Raw genomic sequence first — 20,837 nt, 5'->3', positions numbered from 1 at the left:
TGATCATCAATACAATGATCAGTGATCACCAATACAATGATCTGTGATTATCAATATAACGATCAGTTATCATCAATACAATGATCAATGATTATCAATACAATGGTCAATGATCATTAATACAATGATCAATGATCATCAATACAATGATCGATGATCATCAATACAATGATCGATGATCATCAATACAATGATCGATGATCATCAATACTATGATCTGTGATCATCAATATAACAATTACATTTTCGTAATTTGAACAATTTGGATTGGATTTCGTTAATACAACAACTCTATGTAATTAATACAACGATTAACTTTACGTAAATACAATGAAAAACACATTTTTTTTACAATTTGGTCGTTAATGCAATGATCAGTCGTCATTGGTACAACTACTGTGTTTCGTAAATATAACGATTGAATGCATCATGTATTGTATATTGTTGTATTAATGAAATTGTACGTTGGTTCAATATTAACGCCAGATTTCATTAAAACAACGATCAAATCGTTAATAGTACAAACATTGGTTAACACCTCTCTACGTGCCTGATTTTCATCCAACCACTTAGTGCTTTTGTCATTCTGAAATTCGGTAAAGGACTGAATTGGCTGACTTGAACATACACTCACTGGTAGGAGTTTCTATCTGGGCCATCTAGTTCTCTACTTTCTTGTATTGTGTATTGGTTTAATTTTTCTGTAGTTTTTGCTGTTTTGTACCGTGTTATAGTGTGTCTCTATTCTACTTATGTTTTCATTTAGAGCCTTGAGTCCAAAATCATCGCATTTATTAAAATTTGTCGCTGTAATTAAGATCAGTAAATTAGAGCAAGACCCTCATCATCCAAACCATATTCAGGTATAGCTGCCATATAGACCAATTTCTGATTTTTGGTCTTTAACCCATAAAAGGCTAATTTTTTTGTCGATTTCGCTGAAATGCGGTACTGCGAGAGCACAATATTCTTCCCAAGCATGGTCCTGATCGAAACTTTTTTGAATATAAACGTCATATAGACCAAACTTTTGATTTAACGTCTTGAGACCAGAAAACACATGTTTATTAACCGATTTCGCCGCATCTTTGTACAGTGAGTTATATCAGGCGATTTTTTTATGAATCAATTTTTTCAGTGTTTTGGATCGGATATCTGAGACGGCACTTGAGGTTGAGTGCGTGAAGGAACTCTAGTATCTGGATGTTTAAGTATCTGGAAGTTTAGCTAACGTTTAGGAATCGACATTGAAGAACCAAGGATTGAGATTGACAGCCTGACCATAATGCGGCCCGTAGGCGGAGATCTGGACGATCAAGGGGTGCGTGAGGTGGTATAGTATTAAAGCGAGAACGTTGACCGTGAACATTTTTAGGGATAGTAAACTGACCTTAAGGGCTATAACAACCAGGGTGGTAAGGTCACGAACAGTGTTGGAGTGTAAAAAGGAGATTAACGCCATCTCTGAGGTTGACCCGATCCACATTGTGTGGATGCCGAGCCACAGCAGAGTAAGGGAAATGGAAGAACAAAAGATTTTACCGGGAAATCCAGAGGACTGCTCTCAGTAAACTTGGTTAATATGAATCCTTTCTGGTAGACGCAGTCTGAATTAAGGGCGTCGGCGACGAACGCACATGTACCACTGTGGAACAATTAAACGGTCGGTAGGACGACGAAAACCCTATGGGATGATCCGGATCGTGAGAAGACGAGGCTACTACTGAAAGGAAGTAAGAAGACTATAAAAAAGAGGATCCTTTTTTAAGCTTGAATCAAACTGCACTCATTAATATATCAGAAGTTTACCCCAGTTCCTAATGGAATGTCCATGGGTAAACTTACAATTTGCAAGTGATCCGAGCGGGTTGACAAATCTTCATTTCTGGTCCGTTTTCTAAAAATTTTTATTTGTTGGATAGTACTTAAAAATTTTGTAGTCCAATAGTTATTCCATTGAAGTCTGCAATATCTCACCTGGTTTCTTACATATACGACTTCCTTAAAACCGTTCCTTTTTTTCGTTTTCTCTTGTATTGAAGACATAATGAAGATGCGATTTAAGTGAAATTTTAACAACATATGGCAACTTAAGCGGGTTCTATATGTACATCTGTCCCCTAAACCCATGCAAAAAATTGTTTGCAACAAACAATGTTTGTAGCCACCACAGAGCAAAATGCCGATTTTAAAACCATCTTTGCCCGAAATGGGTATTTTGGACATTTTTGTGAAAAATGGCAGGCAGGCAATTGTTTGTTTTTTAATGACCCTTTTATCTGCTAAATTTAAAAAAAAAAAAACAAAAATACCCCTATGGTTAATTTCAGCCAAACATAACTGATCTTGAACGCATAGACGTCAAACAGAACTATGAAAAAAAAAACAGATAAACAAACAAACAAAATATTTTTAAGATTTGAATTTTTATTTTATTTTATTTTTTTATTTTATTTTATTTTTTTATTTTGTTTTATTTTATTTTATTTCATTTTATTTTGTTTTGTTTTATTTTATTGAATTTTATTTTTACCCTCCACTGTTCAACATAGAATTTAATGTTTTTTGTAATAAAAACATGAACATCATCATAAAAATCCAAACCAAAATCGATAACCTTGATTTTTATGCCATAATTGACTATGATTTTTTTGGAGAATGAGGGAGTAAAGCAATCCTACAACTCAGATCAGCCATATTTGAAAACAAAACTGAAAAAAAATTCAAAACCATTTCAATAATAATGAGGATTAATGTACCAAGCCTTCATGTGATGGCACAGTCATCAACAACATCTTCGTAAGTAAGTGAGTGAGTGTGCCTCAAGTAAGTGATTCGTTGATGTTATTCCAAAAAATGATTAATGAACTCCCCCTATCGACAAAAAAAAAATCAAGTGCTTAAAGCTACAATCTATTTAAGTATTAGAGGTGTTGTATATGTATTTATCTTTTTCAAATTCATTTCATTCTTTCCTTCCTCTTATTGTTTAGTTCTCAATAAGTCATGGACAGGGAGGAAGCAGAGGAAACAAGCTGAGAATAAAAAAGTGTTTTAATAAATATCAAAACACATTCTTGGCTACCATGTGTAACAGCAGAGATCGCATAAGGAGAGCTCCCCCGCCTATTAACCGCTTAGACATCCAAAGAGTTCAAAAGCCACAAAAGAATTGATAAATGTAAAAATCAAAGCAAAATCAACAGAAAAACAATCAACGATTGATGTTTGGTGAAAATATTCGAAATAGGGTCTTAAGCCTTAGAGGTATGCTGTTATTATTATTAAAACAAAGAGATGGGGAGAGGAACCAGCAAAGGGCACATGATATGGGACTGTTGGTTCACATTGTGAGCCTTCTCATATGAATTACGGGTACTTAAACTTGGCATGCCGCCAAGATTGTAAGATTGTTGGCTGCTTAGATGGGTTGACTGCTTCACCTCTTGTCATCGCTGTGGGGCGAGATACCCACCTCCTGCTCAGCTCGGCTTTGTTGCTCTAACCAGTTTTACAAGTTGTTGGCCCGATGATTGTTATACTGAATTCTGAAATACTTTTTCTTTCTTTTCAAGCCGTCCTCAACAAAGTAAAACGACAACAACTTGGCAACTAGAAACCAGAAATTGAGTGCAATGCTAGAAATGAGTGAGAAATATTGAGTGGAATTGCTAATAACAAAAGTATTAAAAAAAATAAAGAAAAAACCAAAGAAATACCCTTTTTTTAGTGCTCTTGGGCTTAAGGTATAGAATATATGGTCTTAAGACCATGTTCAGTGTGTATTGGCCAGTTAACATCATGGCCAGTTGGAGTAATACAGCAGCAACAGCACCACTAACAATCATGATGGGGCATTATTAGGGACCAAAAATAAACCAAGAAGGTAGGAAGTAAGCTCTTGCCCCCTCCCTACTTCACATGTTGTGTTATAAAAAGTTAGGTAGATTTCCGATTCTGCAGGGCATCATCATCATCGGCCTCGTCATCCATGGCAGGCATGCATGCCTTTATTTTTTTATTTCACATTTTTTTGCCTTCTTTTGCCTCCTCCTGATCTCCTTAAGGGATCTTGAGAGTCTGCTTTGTTTGAAAACTCGTTTCTGCGTTTCGAGTTCGATTTGTCTCGTATTTCATGTCATTCTGGTTGGTTTTGTGGTTTGTGCCTGATTTGTTTTTTGCTCTTAATTTATTTTTTTTCCCAAAAGGTTTTTTTCTATATGCCCGTTCGATTTCTTCAGAAAAAATTACCTATTTCTTCCTTTCTTTTAACAAGTTTAGCATCATCGGTTCTTGCGAATTTTTGCCTTTCAATAACAAAGAAGAAGAACACTGGATTGATGGTATAAAACCTTCTGCGGTTTCTTTTTTAAAATGCCGAGGCCATCATGGCAAGAGAAAGAGAAATTCCTTTGTTCTTCAGGGAAGTGAGAAAAAGTATCGCAACAGAAGGTCATCGCACATTAAAGAATTTTATGTATCAAGGAACTTTGAGAGATTAGGAGATTGGTATGGGGACTGGGAATGCAAAGGAAAATTAAAAAAAAAATTACATTAAACCAAAAATTTGATTTTAGATATTTTTATTTGACCTAATCTGTGTTCCCGCAGAAGTAGGCAATCTCCAACCCGGAGTGACCGTAGGTGGCGGATAGGATGTGGGGTCTGTGGGCCACCCCACCTCATCTAATGCTTGATTTAGCGGAGATGAAGTGAAACGCTTACATCCTTAGGGAATCTTGTATTCCCGGTGGACCGAAATTAAAAAAAAAATCATCTTCGGAATGTAATCAAGAAGAAGTAACAATTAAAAGCGTGCTAACTTCGGCGGGCCGAATCTTGAGTACCCACCACCATGGATTCCACCAAAAATGAACCCTTATTAACTGAGTTTGTATTTGAATTATTTTGATCTCAAAAATTAGATCGGATTAGCGGTAATAAGGGGTGCCTATATGATAAATCATAATACTTAGCATAGGTGTTGAAAGTCATAACTCAAGTCATTGTTCCAAATTTCAGATAAATCGGATGAAAATTGAGGCTTCTGGGGGCTCAAGAAGTCAAATCGGGTGATTGGCTTATATGGGGGCTATATCAGTTTATAGACCGATTCGGATCATACTTGACATAGATATTAGAATTCATAACTAAGGTCTTTGTTCCAAATTTCAGCTAAATCGGATAAAAATTGAGGCTTCTAAGGGCTCAAGAAGTCAAATCCGGGGATCGGTTTATATGTGGGATACATCTGTTTATAGACCGATTCGGATCTTACTTGGCATGGAGCTTGGAAGTCCTAATACAGGTCATTGAAAACTGAGGCTTCTAGGGGCTCACGAAGTCGCATCCGTAATCCGGCGATCGGTTTATATGGGGGCTAAATCCAAATCTGAACCGATATGGCCCATTTGCAATCGGCTAGCTTTACACGTTCGACCGCTATCGTGGTTTCAACAGACGGACGGACATGGCTAGACTCAGAATATCGAAAAGATTCAGAATATATATACTTTATGGGGTCGCAGATCAACATTTCTAGGTGTTACAAACGGAATGACTAGATTAGTGTACCCACATCCTACGGTGTTGGGTATACTAATCACGGTGTAGGGAGTTATAAACTCAGTACCGACGGCGCCTGATGACCTCTCAAATTGACTGATAACCCGTCGTTGGATCAAGTACGAAAGAAGGCTCCCAACGAGTGTATGGCACCCAAACGAGTGTAAAGTAGCCAGAGACGAGCTGACGTATACAGTCATCGAAATAGCGCATCCGGTAAATTTGCACCACATCTTTAGTCTCAAGTGCATGATCTGTTTAACGAGAAGATCTTGGAGCTGGTGTTGAGTGGATCCACCATTGGAGAGACTCCACACATTCAAATCATGAGTATAGTGGAGACAGGATGATGTTGAGGTTCGCAACAGCAGGTTGCATTGACACATTAAAGAAACTCGTTACACGAACCCCACTCCCTGGAAGGAGGTAAAAGCTTGGTGAGAAAAAAGGATACTACCCAGGCGACGGTCTTTATCAATAGTTAGGCCAGCAAATTTACGACGAAATACATGCTGGAAGTCTTAGTCAAGCAAACCTTAAGTTAGTCGTGGAGAAATGGGTGATCTTCCACAGCGACGATAATAAAGAAGGAACTTTGCTTGCGGCGGGTCCGGACCAAATGTCCATAACATGTATGACTAAGACTAAAGGTCTATACGTTCTGCGTGTCAAAGGCTTTTTTCTTCAAGATTGGAAAGAATGGCATCAGAGAGGATCGACATCTACAGAAGGCGGGAAACCCCCCGCAGCATAACAACAAAGCAGCTGGGGACGACACAATCACCGGCTCGCAAGAAGCCCGTTAACTGGAGGACCAATGATGAGGTTCAGGAATGGAAGGTTTCTATGGAACTCCACTTCTTGGATCACCGTAACATTAGGTTTTGAATAGCACGGTCAGCGCCGAACCCGATAAGATTCTTAAATAAGATGACAACCAACTGGAAAAAATTCGAAAGACTGCTCAAAGGAAGACTTGGGAAAGATGCTTTGGATTGTATAAGATTGGATTGTATATAAGAAGATGTATAGATATGGAAGATATTCACGATAATGTAGTATTAAGAATGCAATGGTGGGGTCTTTCGAAGATAGTTGTCCATTTCAAGAAAGGAAATCAGCCTAAGAAGAAACCCTGGATGACCGGCCAGATTCGCAAAATTGGAAAGTAGATTCACAGATTTTTTAATACGACAAGCAGTAAAAGAGCGGCAGTTTATTGGGATGTTTATTACAGATGACTTAAAGAATGCAATTACACGACCTGAGCGGCGAAACGTTACCTCTGGAATCTTTTTGCGAACAGGTCTATAACTTTGTTGACGTCGCCAGCATGAAAAAGTTTCTTTCGGAAACCCATGGTCCAAACAGAGACGTTAGTAAATGAATGATGAAAACGAACATTCAACAGCATATGACGGGACTCAGGGAGACATAGGCATTAAGGAAAAATGAGATTGATCGAGCGTCTATCATTACGGACTTCATGGCAAGAAAAGTTTTGAAAAGCATTCAGCCATTTAAGCCGCCAGAAGCTGATGTAATATTTGCGACTAAGGCATAGCATCTGGTAAGCCTACTGCAGATGCCGAATCCAGGCAAGATAAGGTATGCGACACCAAATGCCTATAGACTTAAAAGCCTTACGTCCTTTCTACTAAAAACCAAAAAGCGTGTACACGATAAAGAGTAGGATATCAAGTGAATGGGTTAAATACAAGTAGCATGCCTAGACACCGGGTTATGCATAGAGTACAAAAAATTTGTCAATGCTAAGATATACAGTGTATATTGTACACGTTAGCGGTACGCATGTAACATTGTGGAACTTAGGTCGACCAAAATCCTATGGGGAGATCCGGACCGCGAGAAAACGATGCTATTACTAAAAGGAAATAAAAAGGAGCTCAGTAAAGCTATCGATATCATAAGGGGACACATAACGGGGCGGAGCTCACTTTTGTAAAATAGGTGCGACAAATGATAAAATAAATTCTGTCCGAATTTTTGTACAAAAATTTCCACATTAGGCGCAAAAAATGTTTTGCAAGGGTTAAGGGGAAATATGGAGTAAAAAACCGGTAACGAAAGGCAAACGTCGGGCGGTGCCGATTTAATAATATCCTACACCTAAACTATAGATTCAAAGTGGGAGCTATATCTAATTCTGAACCAATTTTGATGGACCTCGGTGGATGTTTTCAAATGAGTTATTAAACAATCCGTATCAAATTTCGAGCAAATATGGTCGAAAAATGCGCTTACAGTGGGTCGAGAAGTGAAAATCGAGCCAAATACATATATAACAGCTATATCAAAATCTAGAACGATTTTTATTAAATTCAGCAGTAACGTCGAGAGTCATAAGAAAATCCTTCCTGCTAAATTTCGAAAGAATCGGTTAACAAATTAGAGCTTTATTGCAATATTTCTCGAAATCGGACAAACATTTATATGTGGGAGCTATATCTAAATCTGAAACGATTTCGAGCAAACTTCACAGTTATTGTGGTGGTCGTCGAAGAAAACGTCAAAGAAAGAAATCTGAACCTATTTTTATGAAATTCGCCAGTAATGTCGAGAGTCATAAGAAAATCCTTCCTACCAAATTTCGAGAGAATCGGTTAAAAAATTACTATTTTATTGCATTATTATTACAAATCGGACAAATGTATATATGGGAGCTATACCTAATATCCGATTTCGTCCAAACTTTACAGATATTGTGGAAGACGTCTAGGAAAGTGCTGAGCAAAATTTTGGCAAGATTGGTCAATAAATTGCGGTGATTACAGGAGTGAAAATCGGGCGATAAATATATGAGAGCTATATCTAAATCTGAACCTATTTCTACGAAATTAATAGTAATGTCGAGAGTTAAGAGAAAATACTTCCTGCCAAATTTCGGGATAATCGCTGAACAAATTTAAATTTTATTTCATTATTACTGCAAATCGGACGAACATATATATAGGAGCTACATCTAAATCTGGACCGATTTCTTTTCCAATTTTAATAAGCGTCGGCTCTACGTCAAAAAAATGCATGTGCCAAATTTGAAGACAATCGGATGAAAATCAACATGGACAGACGAACATAGCTTAATCGAACCAGAAAGTGGTTCTAAGTCGACCGGTATATTTATCAATGGGTCTATCTCTCTTCTTCTGGGTGTTACAAACAAGAAGGCACTGAATTATAATACCCTGTACCCCAGCAGTTATGTAGAGTACAATTAAATGTCGTATATGATAGAAACCAGTTGAGATATTGTATACCTCCAACGAACTTTTTTGTAGGGATTTTCGTTCTCATATATCTATATTTTTAATAGTTTTTTTTCGATTTTCTCCCACTGTGCGTTGGAAAATTTCCTATGTCATTCTTCTATTGTACATCAATGAAAAGCTTTAAACTTACGGTATAATGTTGTTATAAACATTCAAATACACTTACCTAAAATAAAAGAAGAAAAAGGGATTGTTAATAATCAGTATTTCTAATAAAATATACAAATGAAAAATCAATAAGTAAATGAATAAAGCAAATAAAAGACCATTTATATATATATGAAAATTTTACCATTAGAAAAGAATTTCTTAAAAAATATTTTTCAGAAAATTTCATAGACATCTTGTTTTTAGAAAAAATGTCAAAAAAAAATTTATAAAAATTTTGTCTTTAGAGAAAATTTTAAAGAAATGTTGTCTTTAGAGACAATTTTATAAAAATTTTGTTTTTAGATAAAATTTCATAGAAATTTTGTCTTTAGAGAAAATTTCATAGAAATTTTGTTTTTAGAGAAATTTTCATAGAAATTTTGACTTTAGAGAAATTTTTAAAGAAATTGTGTCTTTAGAGAAATTTTCATAGAATTTTTTTTTAGAGAAAATTTCATGGAAGTTTGTCTTGAGAGAAAATGTTATTGAAATTTTTGTCTTTGGAAGAAAATTTTATAGATTTTTCGTCTTTAGAGAAAATTTCATAGAAATTTTGTCTTTAGAGAAAATTTCATAGAAATTTTGTCTTTAAAGAAAATTTCATAAAAATTTTTTCTTTAGAGAAAATTTCATAGAAATTTTGTCTTTAGAGAAAATCTGAAGGAAAATATCAAAGAAATTTTGACTTTAGAGAACATTTCATAGAAATTTTGCCTTTAGAGAAAATGTCATAGATATTTTGTCTAAAGATCTCTTTGTATGATTCATATTAACATACAAATGTTTTTTCTTTATAACTCCTTAAAAACTATGTAAACAAGCCTCAAAGCTTCTATATAAAAAGTGGTCTTTATGATTTTCTTAGAAGCCTTAAGGTGAAATTAATGTTGGTTTTTGTTTTGCTTTTTTAGTTTATGACAAGTTTTCTTGATATTATCAAATCATCAGACTAACAATCAGTAAGGCCTGTTACTTGCTTGCCTGCATATTTTCATAATCAATTTCTAATCTTGTTTTTTTTTGTATCTTTCTCCACACAGATTTGTCTCGCTACCATTGGGGAGGCATTCACTTCACTTTTTATGGCATCATTTTATTCATTTCACTTGAAGTTGGAAAAGAAAAATGAAAATGAACATAGCCAAAACATTAGAGACGCCTAAAACCGAAGAGGCGGCTAGCTACCAAGCTTGGCTTGTAAATTGACGGATATGGATGGATGCAAGGACGGACGGACAGAGATGTTTATTGTTCGCTGACCAGTCAGTGTCTATGGAGTGGACCATGCCCAAAGACCGTATAATCCATATCAACAAGCATATCATAACCAGTGCTTCCAGTTGTTTCAAGGAGGAGATCTCAAACATTCGTATGATCATTACAAACGGCCATTGCTGGTATTATGTTACACTACTATTATTATTAAGCTATTATGGAGTGTAGTAAGTATTGTTGTAGCTGGTATTGGCATTTTGCTGGTGTGCTTTTCATTGGAAAAAAAATTACAAGACAACAATAGAAAAGTTTATTGACTGAACGAGCGCATGGGGTGATTCATAAATTTCAAATATTTAAATAAAAATTAAATATCTTATTGAATTTTATTTTTTATTACAAATATTTCTTTTTTTACATTTCTTTTAAAATTAAAAAATAACACATATGTAGGCTTTCTCTTGTTACAGGTCTTGCTTCTTGGGACAAAAGGAAATTTTTGAACAGTCATTGGTTTTATATTGTTTTTTTATATTTTGTCATAGCAAACTGGTATGGAGTTAAAATTTAATTGAAATATTATCTTTGGAGAAAATTCCATAGAAATTTTGTCTAAAGAGACAATTTGATGGAAGTTTTCTCTTTAGAAAAGATTTCATAGACATTTTGTCTTTAGAAAAATGTCATTGGAATAATGTCTTCATAAAAGACTTCATGGAAATTTTATCCTTAGAGAATATTTCATGAAAATTTTGTCTTTAGACAAAATTGTATGGAAGTTTTGTCTTCAGAGAAAATTTTGACTTCAGAGAGCATTGCATTGAAATTTTGTCTTTAGAGAATATTTCATAAAAATTTTGTCTTTAGGGAGAATTTCACTGAATTTTTTTTTCAGAGAAAATTTAATGGTATTTTTTTTTTAGAGGAAATTTCATTGAAAATCTGTCTTTGGAGAAAATTTCATAGAAATTTCGTCTTTAGAGAAAATTTCACTGAAATTTTGTTCTTACAGAAAATGTGTCATGGAAATTTTGTATTTTGTGAATATTTCATGGAAATTTTGCCTTTGGGGAATATTTTATGCAAATTTTGTCTTTATGGCAAATTTCATAAAAATTTTGTCTTAAGAGAAAATTTAGTGGAAATTTTTTCTAAACAAATTATCTCATAGAATTTTTGTCTTTGGGGAAAATATCATCAATGTTTTTTCTTAGCAAAAAATAAATGGAAATTTTGTCTTTAGAAAAAACTTTTTTTGTCTTTAAAGAAAATTTTATGGAAATGTTGTCTTTAGAGAAAATTTTATGAAAATTTTGTCTTTAGAGAACATTTCATTTCATAAAAATTTTGACTTTAGAAAAATTTTCACGGAAATTATGTATTAAGAGAAAATTTTACGGAAATTATGTCTTTGGATTACTTGGGGATGTTGGAAACCAAGCTTTAAATTTTTGTCTTTAGAGAAAATTTCATGGAAATTTTGTCTTAAAAGAAAATTTATGGAAATTATGTCTTAGAGAAAATTTCATGAAAATTTCGTTTTTAAAGAAAATGTCATAAAATTTCGTCTTAAGAGAAAATTTCAAAGAAATTTCATGGAAATTTAGTCTTTGGATGACGGATGGTTTGGGGATGTTGGAAACCACACAAGGGTTCTGATTGGTTTTGACTTGGCAATATACAGGCTTATTTTGGTCTTCCTTCATCTCAAATGTGGACACAAACCTCCCTCCAAAATCGATTCGGATTATTCCTTTGTTGCAACAAAGGTTCGCACACGTTTAAGCGTTGCGAGAAAAGTACGATGTGACACTGCACGGAAGCTGGACATTGCAAACACAACAGATGGCAGCGGCATACTCCACTCAACTGACCTACTGCTTAATGAAAGCACTCCTTGTCCCGATTATATAATGGTGCAGTGGCAAACCATTGCCCACTCCATGGTAAGTGCCGCTTCATCCGTATTTGGGTACCATGGTAAGTGCCGCTTCATCCGTATTTGGGTACCAAAAGTCTACCCCCAAGGAACCCATGGTACGACTAGGAGTGTCAAAAAGCTACTAAAGTGAAGAATGCGGCTAACAGGGCAACATTACATTCAGTAGCAATGCGCCAGTGAAGGAAAGGTATCGGGAAAAAAGGAGTAAGAAGAAAAGTCTCTTCCCCAAGTAAGAAAAGGAAATGGAAATACGTGAGTGTAAGCGAATTAAGATGTTCGAGAGCCAGAATGAAGTCCGAAAATTTTACCAAAGAAATAAACATCAAACCGATGGCTTTGGTACAGGCACATCCTCCAGCAGAGACAAAGAAAAAATCTAGTAGCATACAGATGCAGATGAACATTTTCCCAGCTGCTGGCATTCGATGATGGTGGACATGAGTATACCTCAGAACCAATCCCTCATGATGGTATGGAATGTGAACCGCATAGACAAAACGAGGTCCACTTAGCAGTAACACGGCTGAAAACCAATAAGGTGCTGCTTTATGGACTGCCGGCTGAACTGTTGTCTAGCATTCAAATCCATCAATACGACTTCCATCAGATGCACAGGATCATGTGTATACCATGAGAGTAGTGTAATTTGTGCAGACAAAAAATCTGTCATTACACAAAAACACATGCATTGGGAAAAGTACAGCTTGTAGACAGAGTTGTCGAGTGTGGTTAATGTGGTATTTATACTATAGAGGCGTTTTCGCGATACATTCGGTATAAGTACAACATACAACATAGGAAAGAACTTCTTGGAACCGTTTAATACCAAACGAGGTTTCAGACAGGGATATAGCCTATCGCGTGATCTCTTTAATATTCTGCTGGAGAATAGGCATGGCACACTACTCACAAGAGAACATATGATACCTTTGCTACCTGTAGCATCGATATTATAGGTCGGTCACGAAAACCTTTGAAGTATCGAAAGAGAATCAAAAAAAGTGGGTTTGACAGTATATAGAGATAGGAAAAGGTGGATGCTATCACCTCCCACAAAGCCCTGTAAACCCGTTCAGATACAGAAATTTGAAACAGTTGGAAACTACAACCATGAGATAGTCAGCAACGTTATATACCTCGACACCGCCGTAACCGAAACAAACGACACCAGTTTTTTAATAAAACGAAGAATAATATTGGCTAGGTTAGGTTAGATTAGGTTGAGGAGAGAGTGACATACACCTAAGCCAATAATTGGCTAACAGATGATATTTTGGACTGAGCAAGCGGATGAGGAGCAAAGCCACCTCTCGACAGACAAAAATTACACTATGCAAGACACTGATACAACCCATATTGTTATATGACTCCGAAGCATGGGTACTTGTGAAAGCAGATGAGGTAGTACTTGGAGTGTTTGAGAGAAAAATCCTTCGTTTGCGATAATGGAGAATATAGCCGTCGTATGAACCAAGAGCTGTATGACGACGATAGCATAGCTAAACGCATCAAAATACAACGTTTACTTTGGATAGGTCAAGTTGCCAGAATGGATTAGGAAGCTCCAGCAAAGAAATTTTTTTTTATATGCAACCATAAACGAAAATGCAAAAGGGGAAGACCAAAACTCCGATGAAGTTTTATGAAAAAAAATTCAAAAGGGGGAAGACCAAAATTCCGATGGAGTTACCAAGTGGAGAGCGACTTTTCGAAATTGGATGTCAGAAATTGGAGAAGAAGCGCTTAGGCATACATTCTAGATTCAACTAGAGGAGAACATTTCTGTAATGGCTAATAAAAGTAAAGTAAGTAAGTTCATAAAGTCGCTTTGGAAGATACATAAGATTCAGCTCAGCCCAATTTTTGGTTTTAAATGAAGACGAAAACGATTCACAAGCCCTAAAGTAAAAAAAATTAACTGCTTAAATGACTATAAAATCTTAATGAGTAAACAATAAAAGTTGTCAAAGTGAGTTGCATATTTCACACCAAAAGATGTTCCGATGCCAAGGCCATAAAATGAAAAACTACCATGAGAAAATCAAATCAAACAAAATAACTCAAGTGACAATAAAGGCAAGACCAATGACTATTGACAATGAATGGACTTTTAATTTTCATTTATTCAACAGCTTAACTCCACATTCCTCTAAGATGACGATGCCCATATCTTTGCTAAAAATATTATATTTTTCCCAATATGAGAGTTGTTGACAAAGAAAAAAAGAAAGTAACAAAACTTTTAAATTGCCAAGTCAAGAAAAATATAATTAAATCATTTTTATAATTTTTGGTATAGGCCCCCTTCTATCTGTTGACCGTTCGTTCGTTTGTTCGCTGCATATGCGTTTGATCACCTTTTATCGATGGCTACTTTTGTGCATGAAGTGATTGGTAAAAACGGGTTACCTCCTGCCTACCCATAGTCTGCATCATATTTAAAACTACATACGATTTCGATTTTCATAAAAAACTCGATGGCCCATCAATCAATCAACAACAGACGGTCAACGACTCCAAAAATGTTTGCAGTGAAATTTTTATAGTCTACGCTGAAGTTGATGGAAAAAAATGTTTTGATTTTTATGATTGTGACGATTTCGATGAGTGTTATATGGAATTTTTAATGTGCAACATAAAAAATAAGCCCATAATTAGCTACTTATTTTTTGGAAAAAAATTTAAATGAATTTTAAGTGTTTATTGATAAGAAAAATTAAGGCGCCAATTTAAAATGCAGCGGAAATGTAAGATTTTTTTTATCAATGGTGCAATATTCAATTATATGCGCAAGTAGTAAAATACGCTTAAACTAAGGTAAACATTATTATATTATTCAGGGGGTGGTTATCTTCCACATAAAACTGGCGACAAATGTATATGGTTATTAAAAAAATCTCATAAAAGGGTGCGGTATTGAGGTCATTTTTGGGTATTACATAAGAAATGACTCAAACAATTACTCAAAAATTTTGTAATGTAGCATTTCCCGTTGTAAAATTTAAATAAAGCTTGGTGAACATTTTAACAAAATTGAATAACTACTGTACCCCACTACTATACAACAACAATTTTAATAAAATAAGATATGGGACAATTATACAGAATATTAATAAAGTGCCAATAATTTTGAGAACACTCGTTTCTGTTGACATAAGTTAGGTTAGTTAAAGTGATAGCCCGTTGCTAACTCAGACAAGTTTGTATACCCAGGATGGGGGATTTCGATTTGTATTTTGTACGTAGTGTTTTGGTACTACTTCCAACAACTGTGTTAAGTATGATTCAAATCGGTTCATAATCTGGTATAGCTGGCATATAAACCGATCTTGGATCTTGACTTCTTGAGCCAATAGAGCGCGCAATTCTCATCCCATTTGGCTGAAATTTTGCATGAGAAGTTTTGTAATGACTTCCAATAACTGTGCTAAGTGTGGCGCAAATCGGTACATAACCTGATATAGCTGCCATATAAACCGATCTGGGATCTTGATTTCTTGAGCCTCTAGAGTGCCCAATTCTCATCCGATTTGGCAGAAATTTTGTACAACGACTTCTCTTATGACCTTCAACATACGTGTTCAATATGGTCTGAATCAATCAATAGCTTGATAGAGCTCCCATATAAACCTATCTCCCGATTTTGCTTCATGAGTCCCTACAGGCGCAATTGTCATCCGAATGAACTGAAATATTACCCAATGACTTCTAATATGGTCTTCGATATACTTATGGTCCGAAACAGACTATAATTTCATATATCTCCAATAGCATAACAATTCTTTTCCATTATTCTTTGTCTGCCTAAAAAGTGATACCGCGCATAGAACTCGACAAATACGATCCAGCGTGGAGGGTATATAAGATTCGGCCCGACCGAACTTAGCACGCTCTTACTTGTTTGATATACTAAAGTTGCGATAGGACGAATCATTTGATGGAACGTAAATAGCCGCACAAGCCGAGTTGAATGTATATGAATACAATCGACAAAACTTTCTATGACAATCAACAAAATTTATCGAAAATTTCTATGAAAATCTAATTTCGTGAAAAATTTGCTAAAATCCAATTTTGAGGAATAAAATTTCGTTGACATCTATCTATTAAATGACAATGAAATTGTTGCACAGTGTTTGTTTTTATGTTAGTGTGTTTGTCTGATCCGTATAGACTAAACAAGTTAAAACGTGTTAAGTTCGGCCGTACCAAACTATGGTACGGCCGAACCACCATGGATAAATGAACTATTCTCTTTTATAACTACTCCACTATAATAATTTGCAAATTGGGTATGGATCATATTTCATTCAGGTCCCGAGAACTCTTATACAAGTCACAGTTTCAGCGAAATCGGGCAACAAATCCGCTTTTTTTGGATTAAGTCCTTAATTGGAAGATCGGTCTATATGGCAGTTACATCTAAATTTAGTCTGATCTGAACCATATGCTGCTCGGGTGACGGGATGCTTAATACAAGTCACTGTGTCAAATTCCAGCGAAATCGGGCAATAAATGCAGCCCTTAATCAGCAGATCGGTCTATATGGCAGCTATATCTAAATATGGTCCGAGCTGAACCATATTCAAGTCGAGTCTCGGGAGGCTTAAAACAACTCACTGTTTCAAATTTCATCGAAATCGGATAGAGATTGTGGCTTTTATAGGATTAAGACCCTAAAAGAGCATTTTGGTCTATATGACAGCTATGTCTAAATATGATCCGATTTGAACCATATTTGAGTCGGATGTCGGAAGGCCTAAAACAACTCACTGTTATCAATTTTATCGAAATCGGATAATAAATGTGCTTGTTACGGGTTTAAGACCCTAAACCGGCATATCGGTCTATAAGGCAGCTATATGTAAATATGGTCCGATATGGGCCATATTCGGTTTGAATATTTCAACGAAATCAGACTAAATGCGGCTTTTACGGGCTTAATACCCTTTATCGCAAGATCGGTCTATATGGCAGCTATATCTATATATATTCCGATTTGACCCATTCAAGAACTTTATCTGCGTATAGAAGAAATACGAGTTTGTGGAAAATTTCGACTCAATATCTCAATTTTTAAAGACTGTAGAGTAATTACAACTGAGGGACAGACACACAGATATCGTTAAATCGTCTTAGAATTTTACAACGATCAGAATTATATGTACTTTGTAGGGTCGGAAACGGATATTTCGGTGTGTTGCAAACGGAATGGCTAGATGGATATACCCCCTATCCTATGGTGGTGGGTAAAAAACGGCGGAAACGATTTTCATGACATTTTAAAATGGTAGAGTTTAGCCCCCGGTGAAAATAGGATACTCCATGTTTTCATATCCGAAGGAGATCGGACCCTCCCCCTTATTTGTAATGCCCCTTATCGTAAACTAGAAACACAAAATTGGTATAAAACTTTGGGGTTCAATAACCTGGGGGGACCCAAAACCCACACAAACGGACATGTTTACCAATTTGAACAATATGGGTATCAAATGAAAAGTATTTAAGACTAGAGAACGAACTTGATATAAAAATTTGATCCCACGTGGGAGAGGCCCCCCAAAAAAACCACTAAATGGACATGTGCACCGATTGAAAGAAAATGGGTATCAAATGGAAGGTATTTGTTGAAGAGTACATATCTGATATAATAATTTGGTCCAAGGTGTCAGCGAGGCTTTACCAACACCAAAACCTCCCAAAACGGGCATGTATCTCCAACGACTCAAAATGGCTTCGAATTTGGCAATCATATTTGGGACAAAGAGTCTGGGAACAGCTTCACCTCTAAATGCCCCTCAATAGGACGTGTAGGGCATTCGGTACAATATCGGACATAAATGAAATGTCTTTGACAGTAGATTACAAATCTGATATTAATATATAAGGATCCAAGAATTGACGTCATGGCCTGCCCTTCGCAACAATAAGGTACTCCAATAAAAGGTCTTTGACAGGGAGTCAGGGGAAGCCGACTTCCTCCCCTCAATAAAAACAACACCAAATTGTCATGTAGGCCGACTGAGACGACATTGTATTCAAATGAAAGGACGAGTGTATGGAGGCATTTTAGGATTTAGTGGTGCAGCCGTATTGGTCCATCATGCGCCTACCCTTTACCCTAACTTTCAAAAGTGCCAGATCTCGCAGATGGCTCCACCGATTTAAGTGAATTCTTGTATGCCCCCTAATGCAAACCCAAAACCACAATATTGGTCCACCATGTTCACCGATTGAGTTATAAGAGTATCAAATGAAAAGTATTTAACAGTACAGTACGAATCTGATACACCAATTAGTCCCCAAGTGTAGAGAAGTCGCCCCAACTCCAAAAGACCCCCAACAGGACATTTTTACCGATTGTGGCAATATGGATACAAATGAAAAGTATTTGGAAGTAGAATGCGAAAATGATATGAATGTCGGGGAATAAGTAGATACTTGAATTGGAGGTCCAAACACCACCAAAAACAGTCTCCTGCGGGAAATGTTGACCGATCGGGTCCATGAATGGTCCATAAAAGTAGAATACGAATCATATATTAATATTGGGGAACACCCCACACCAAAAATCATCATGCAGAAGTGGATCGATTGGGACAATATGTTTCCAAATTACTGGCATTAGGTTGCAGAAAACGAATCTGATAACCAAAATTGGTAGCCAAAATTCAAAAAGTCACAAACAAACCAAATATACTAATAGATGTAGAGGGACAATACACGACTCAAATTAACAATCTTTGGGAATGTAATACACATTTGATATTGTATTAGAAATAAGTAACAGCGGATCCACTCAATCACAAGAAACCCTCCATCAGGCCATGTAGCTCAATTGAGATAATATGTGACTCAAATGTACAGTTTTTGAAAATAGGAGTGTCTAGGGGACCGCCCCAACCTAAAACAACTACCAACCGGACAGTAAGGTCGACCGGGTCAATATAGTACTCCACTAATATACAAATATGTCTCACCGCCTAACGAACCCCCTGAATGTATCATATATGAAAATTTTTAGGATTCGATTAAAAAATGATTAAATCAATTAATTTTTAATGAAAAATTACAAAATTTTCAATGACGATTGTGGTTGAAAAAAAATTTTCAAACATTAACTAAGTAATTAATTTTTTAATTGAAAATGGCCAGAATTTCAATCACGACTGCAGTTGAAAAAAAATCATATTTAATTAAAAAATGGTTGAGTCAATTAATTTTTTGATTAAAAACAATTTCATTTTCAATTAAATTTTTATATGAAAAATTTGGGGACAAGGGTCGGAAAAATACTGGCAACACTGATAGGCTGGTTAAGTTCCCAAATGGGCTATATCGTGCTATAGCCCTATAAAGGCCCATCTTCCAAATGAATGTCTATGTCCAGATCTTAATTATTACCCAAATTGGCTAAAATTTGGTACAGCAAATTAAGCTAAGACCCCTCACATCTATACCGAGTATGGTCCAAATCCAACCGGACAGTTTTCTCGCTATTTTATTTAAATTCTTCCTATTGTGCGATGATAGACATATCTTCTATTTGTTCATCCTCCTTCATGCTCTAAATTAATTAGTTTTACTTGCAATAAATTGTTTGTGTTTCAAAATTGAATCGTATCAACATTGTCAATATTTCCTTTGGTTTCAAACTCGCAATTCATTCATACATTTTCCTTTTCAATCTCTAAGTGTTAACGACCCTTTATGTTTGTTAAAATTACATTTCATTTCAATTACTTGACCAATACATGCTAATTTTCCTTCTTTTTTATTATTTTATACAATTACCTGTTGTGAATCATGACGATAGTGATTATTAGGCAATGAAATCTGATTTCCCGCAGTTGGGCCAGCTATATCCATTTTATGTTAAGCAATGACAATGAATGGCATTTATTTGTAGGCAAAAGCGAGATGTAATCCAATTGTGACAGCATTAAGATCATGGGATATAAACAACATGATGTGAGAACCAAATACTCTGTAGATGACAGTTTTTATGTCATACGGCTGAGAGAATTCCAAAATGTTCTCTTTCTTCTCTCCCTCTCTCACACTCTTTGTTAATGAGGATTTCTTTAAGAAAGGATAAGGTGAAATCTGATATTTACACAACATAAGCCGCGCGCGTTTGTTTTTGCTTTTTGAATGCTTAGTGTTGAGTATTTCGAAATGAGGATATTTTTAAGTCAACATAAGAGTGGTGAGTTTTGTTACACACCGTGCAAAAAAACCATGATCAACAGGTTTTGGAGTTTTGAAACAGGTATCATCAAACAAACGTATGAGGGCAAATACACAATAATAATAAATACACACACAAAAATGCCGAGATGCCGAATGTTGCTTTAACTGGACCTCACAACTTCACCTCACCACACTTTACCCGCTTGTAGGGATAGTTGTGATACACATTCTTTATGCTAGCAATGGTGTGAATAATTTTTCTACTGCCTTTAGATTTTTTTGGAGGATTTTGATAAATATTTGAAATTTATAATGTGTTTTGTTTCATTTCTTGTGGAATTCTTAGTATATGTATATTTTTAACATTCCATTTTTTGCATATTTATGAGTTATTTTTTATTATGTTACAAAGAATTTTTGTTGTTTTTGTTTGAAATAAACACTAAACTAGACTTTAATGACTGGAAGGCACGCTTAACTCT

General features: G+C 35.6%; 1 protein-coding gene and 1 long non-coding RNA gene across 11 annotated transcripts in view; one reads left to right on the top strand and one right to left on the bottom strand.

Annotated features, from left to right (window-relative positions):
* Positions 1-20,837, bottom strand: part of LOC106086373 (tight junction protein ZO-1) — a 445,342-nt gene that overhangs the window by 107,138 nt on the left and 317,367 nt on the right. The window contains exon 1 of one of the 9 annotated variants that reach the window (XM_013251027.2): positions 19,957-20,314. The exons of the other annotated variants lie outside the window; for them this stretch is intronic. Within the exon in view, the coding sequence (XP_013106481.2) occupies positions 19,957-20,031 (75 nt within the window). The 5' untranslated portion in view covers positions 20,032-20,314. Of the gene's footprint in view, positions 1-19,956; positions 20,315-20,837 lie in introns of those variants that run through there. 9 annotated transcript variants of the gene reach the window in all.
* LOC106086375 (uncharacterized) lies at positions 2,652-10,550 on the top strand. Of its 2 annotated transcripts, none has more exons than XR_001221123.2 (4): positions 2,652-2,803; positions 2,994-3,267; positions 3,576-3,886; positions 10,046-10,550. It is a non-coding gene; the product is annotated as an uncharacterized LOC106086375 (long non-coding RNA). The 2 variants fall into 2 exon arrangements; XR_001221122.2 differs by having other exon boundaries at positions 2,652-2,930.

Source organism: Stomoxys calcitrans, chromosome 2 (genome assembly GCF_963082655.1).
Source record: "Stomoxys calcitrans chromosome 2, idStoCalc2.1, whole genome shotgun sequence".
Classification (NCBI taxonomy): Eukaryota; Metazoa; Arthropoda; class Insecta; order Diptera; family Muscidae; genus Stomoxys; species Stomoxys calcitrans.
Note: the sequence above shows the minus strand (reverse complement) of the source record. Positions and strands in the feature narration are given on the sequence as shown.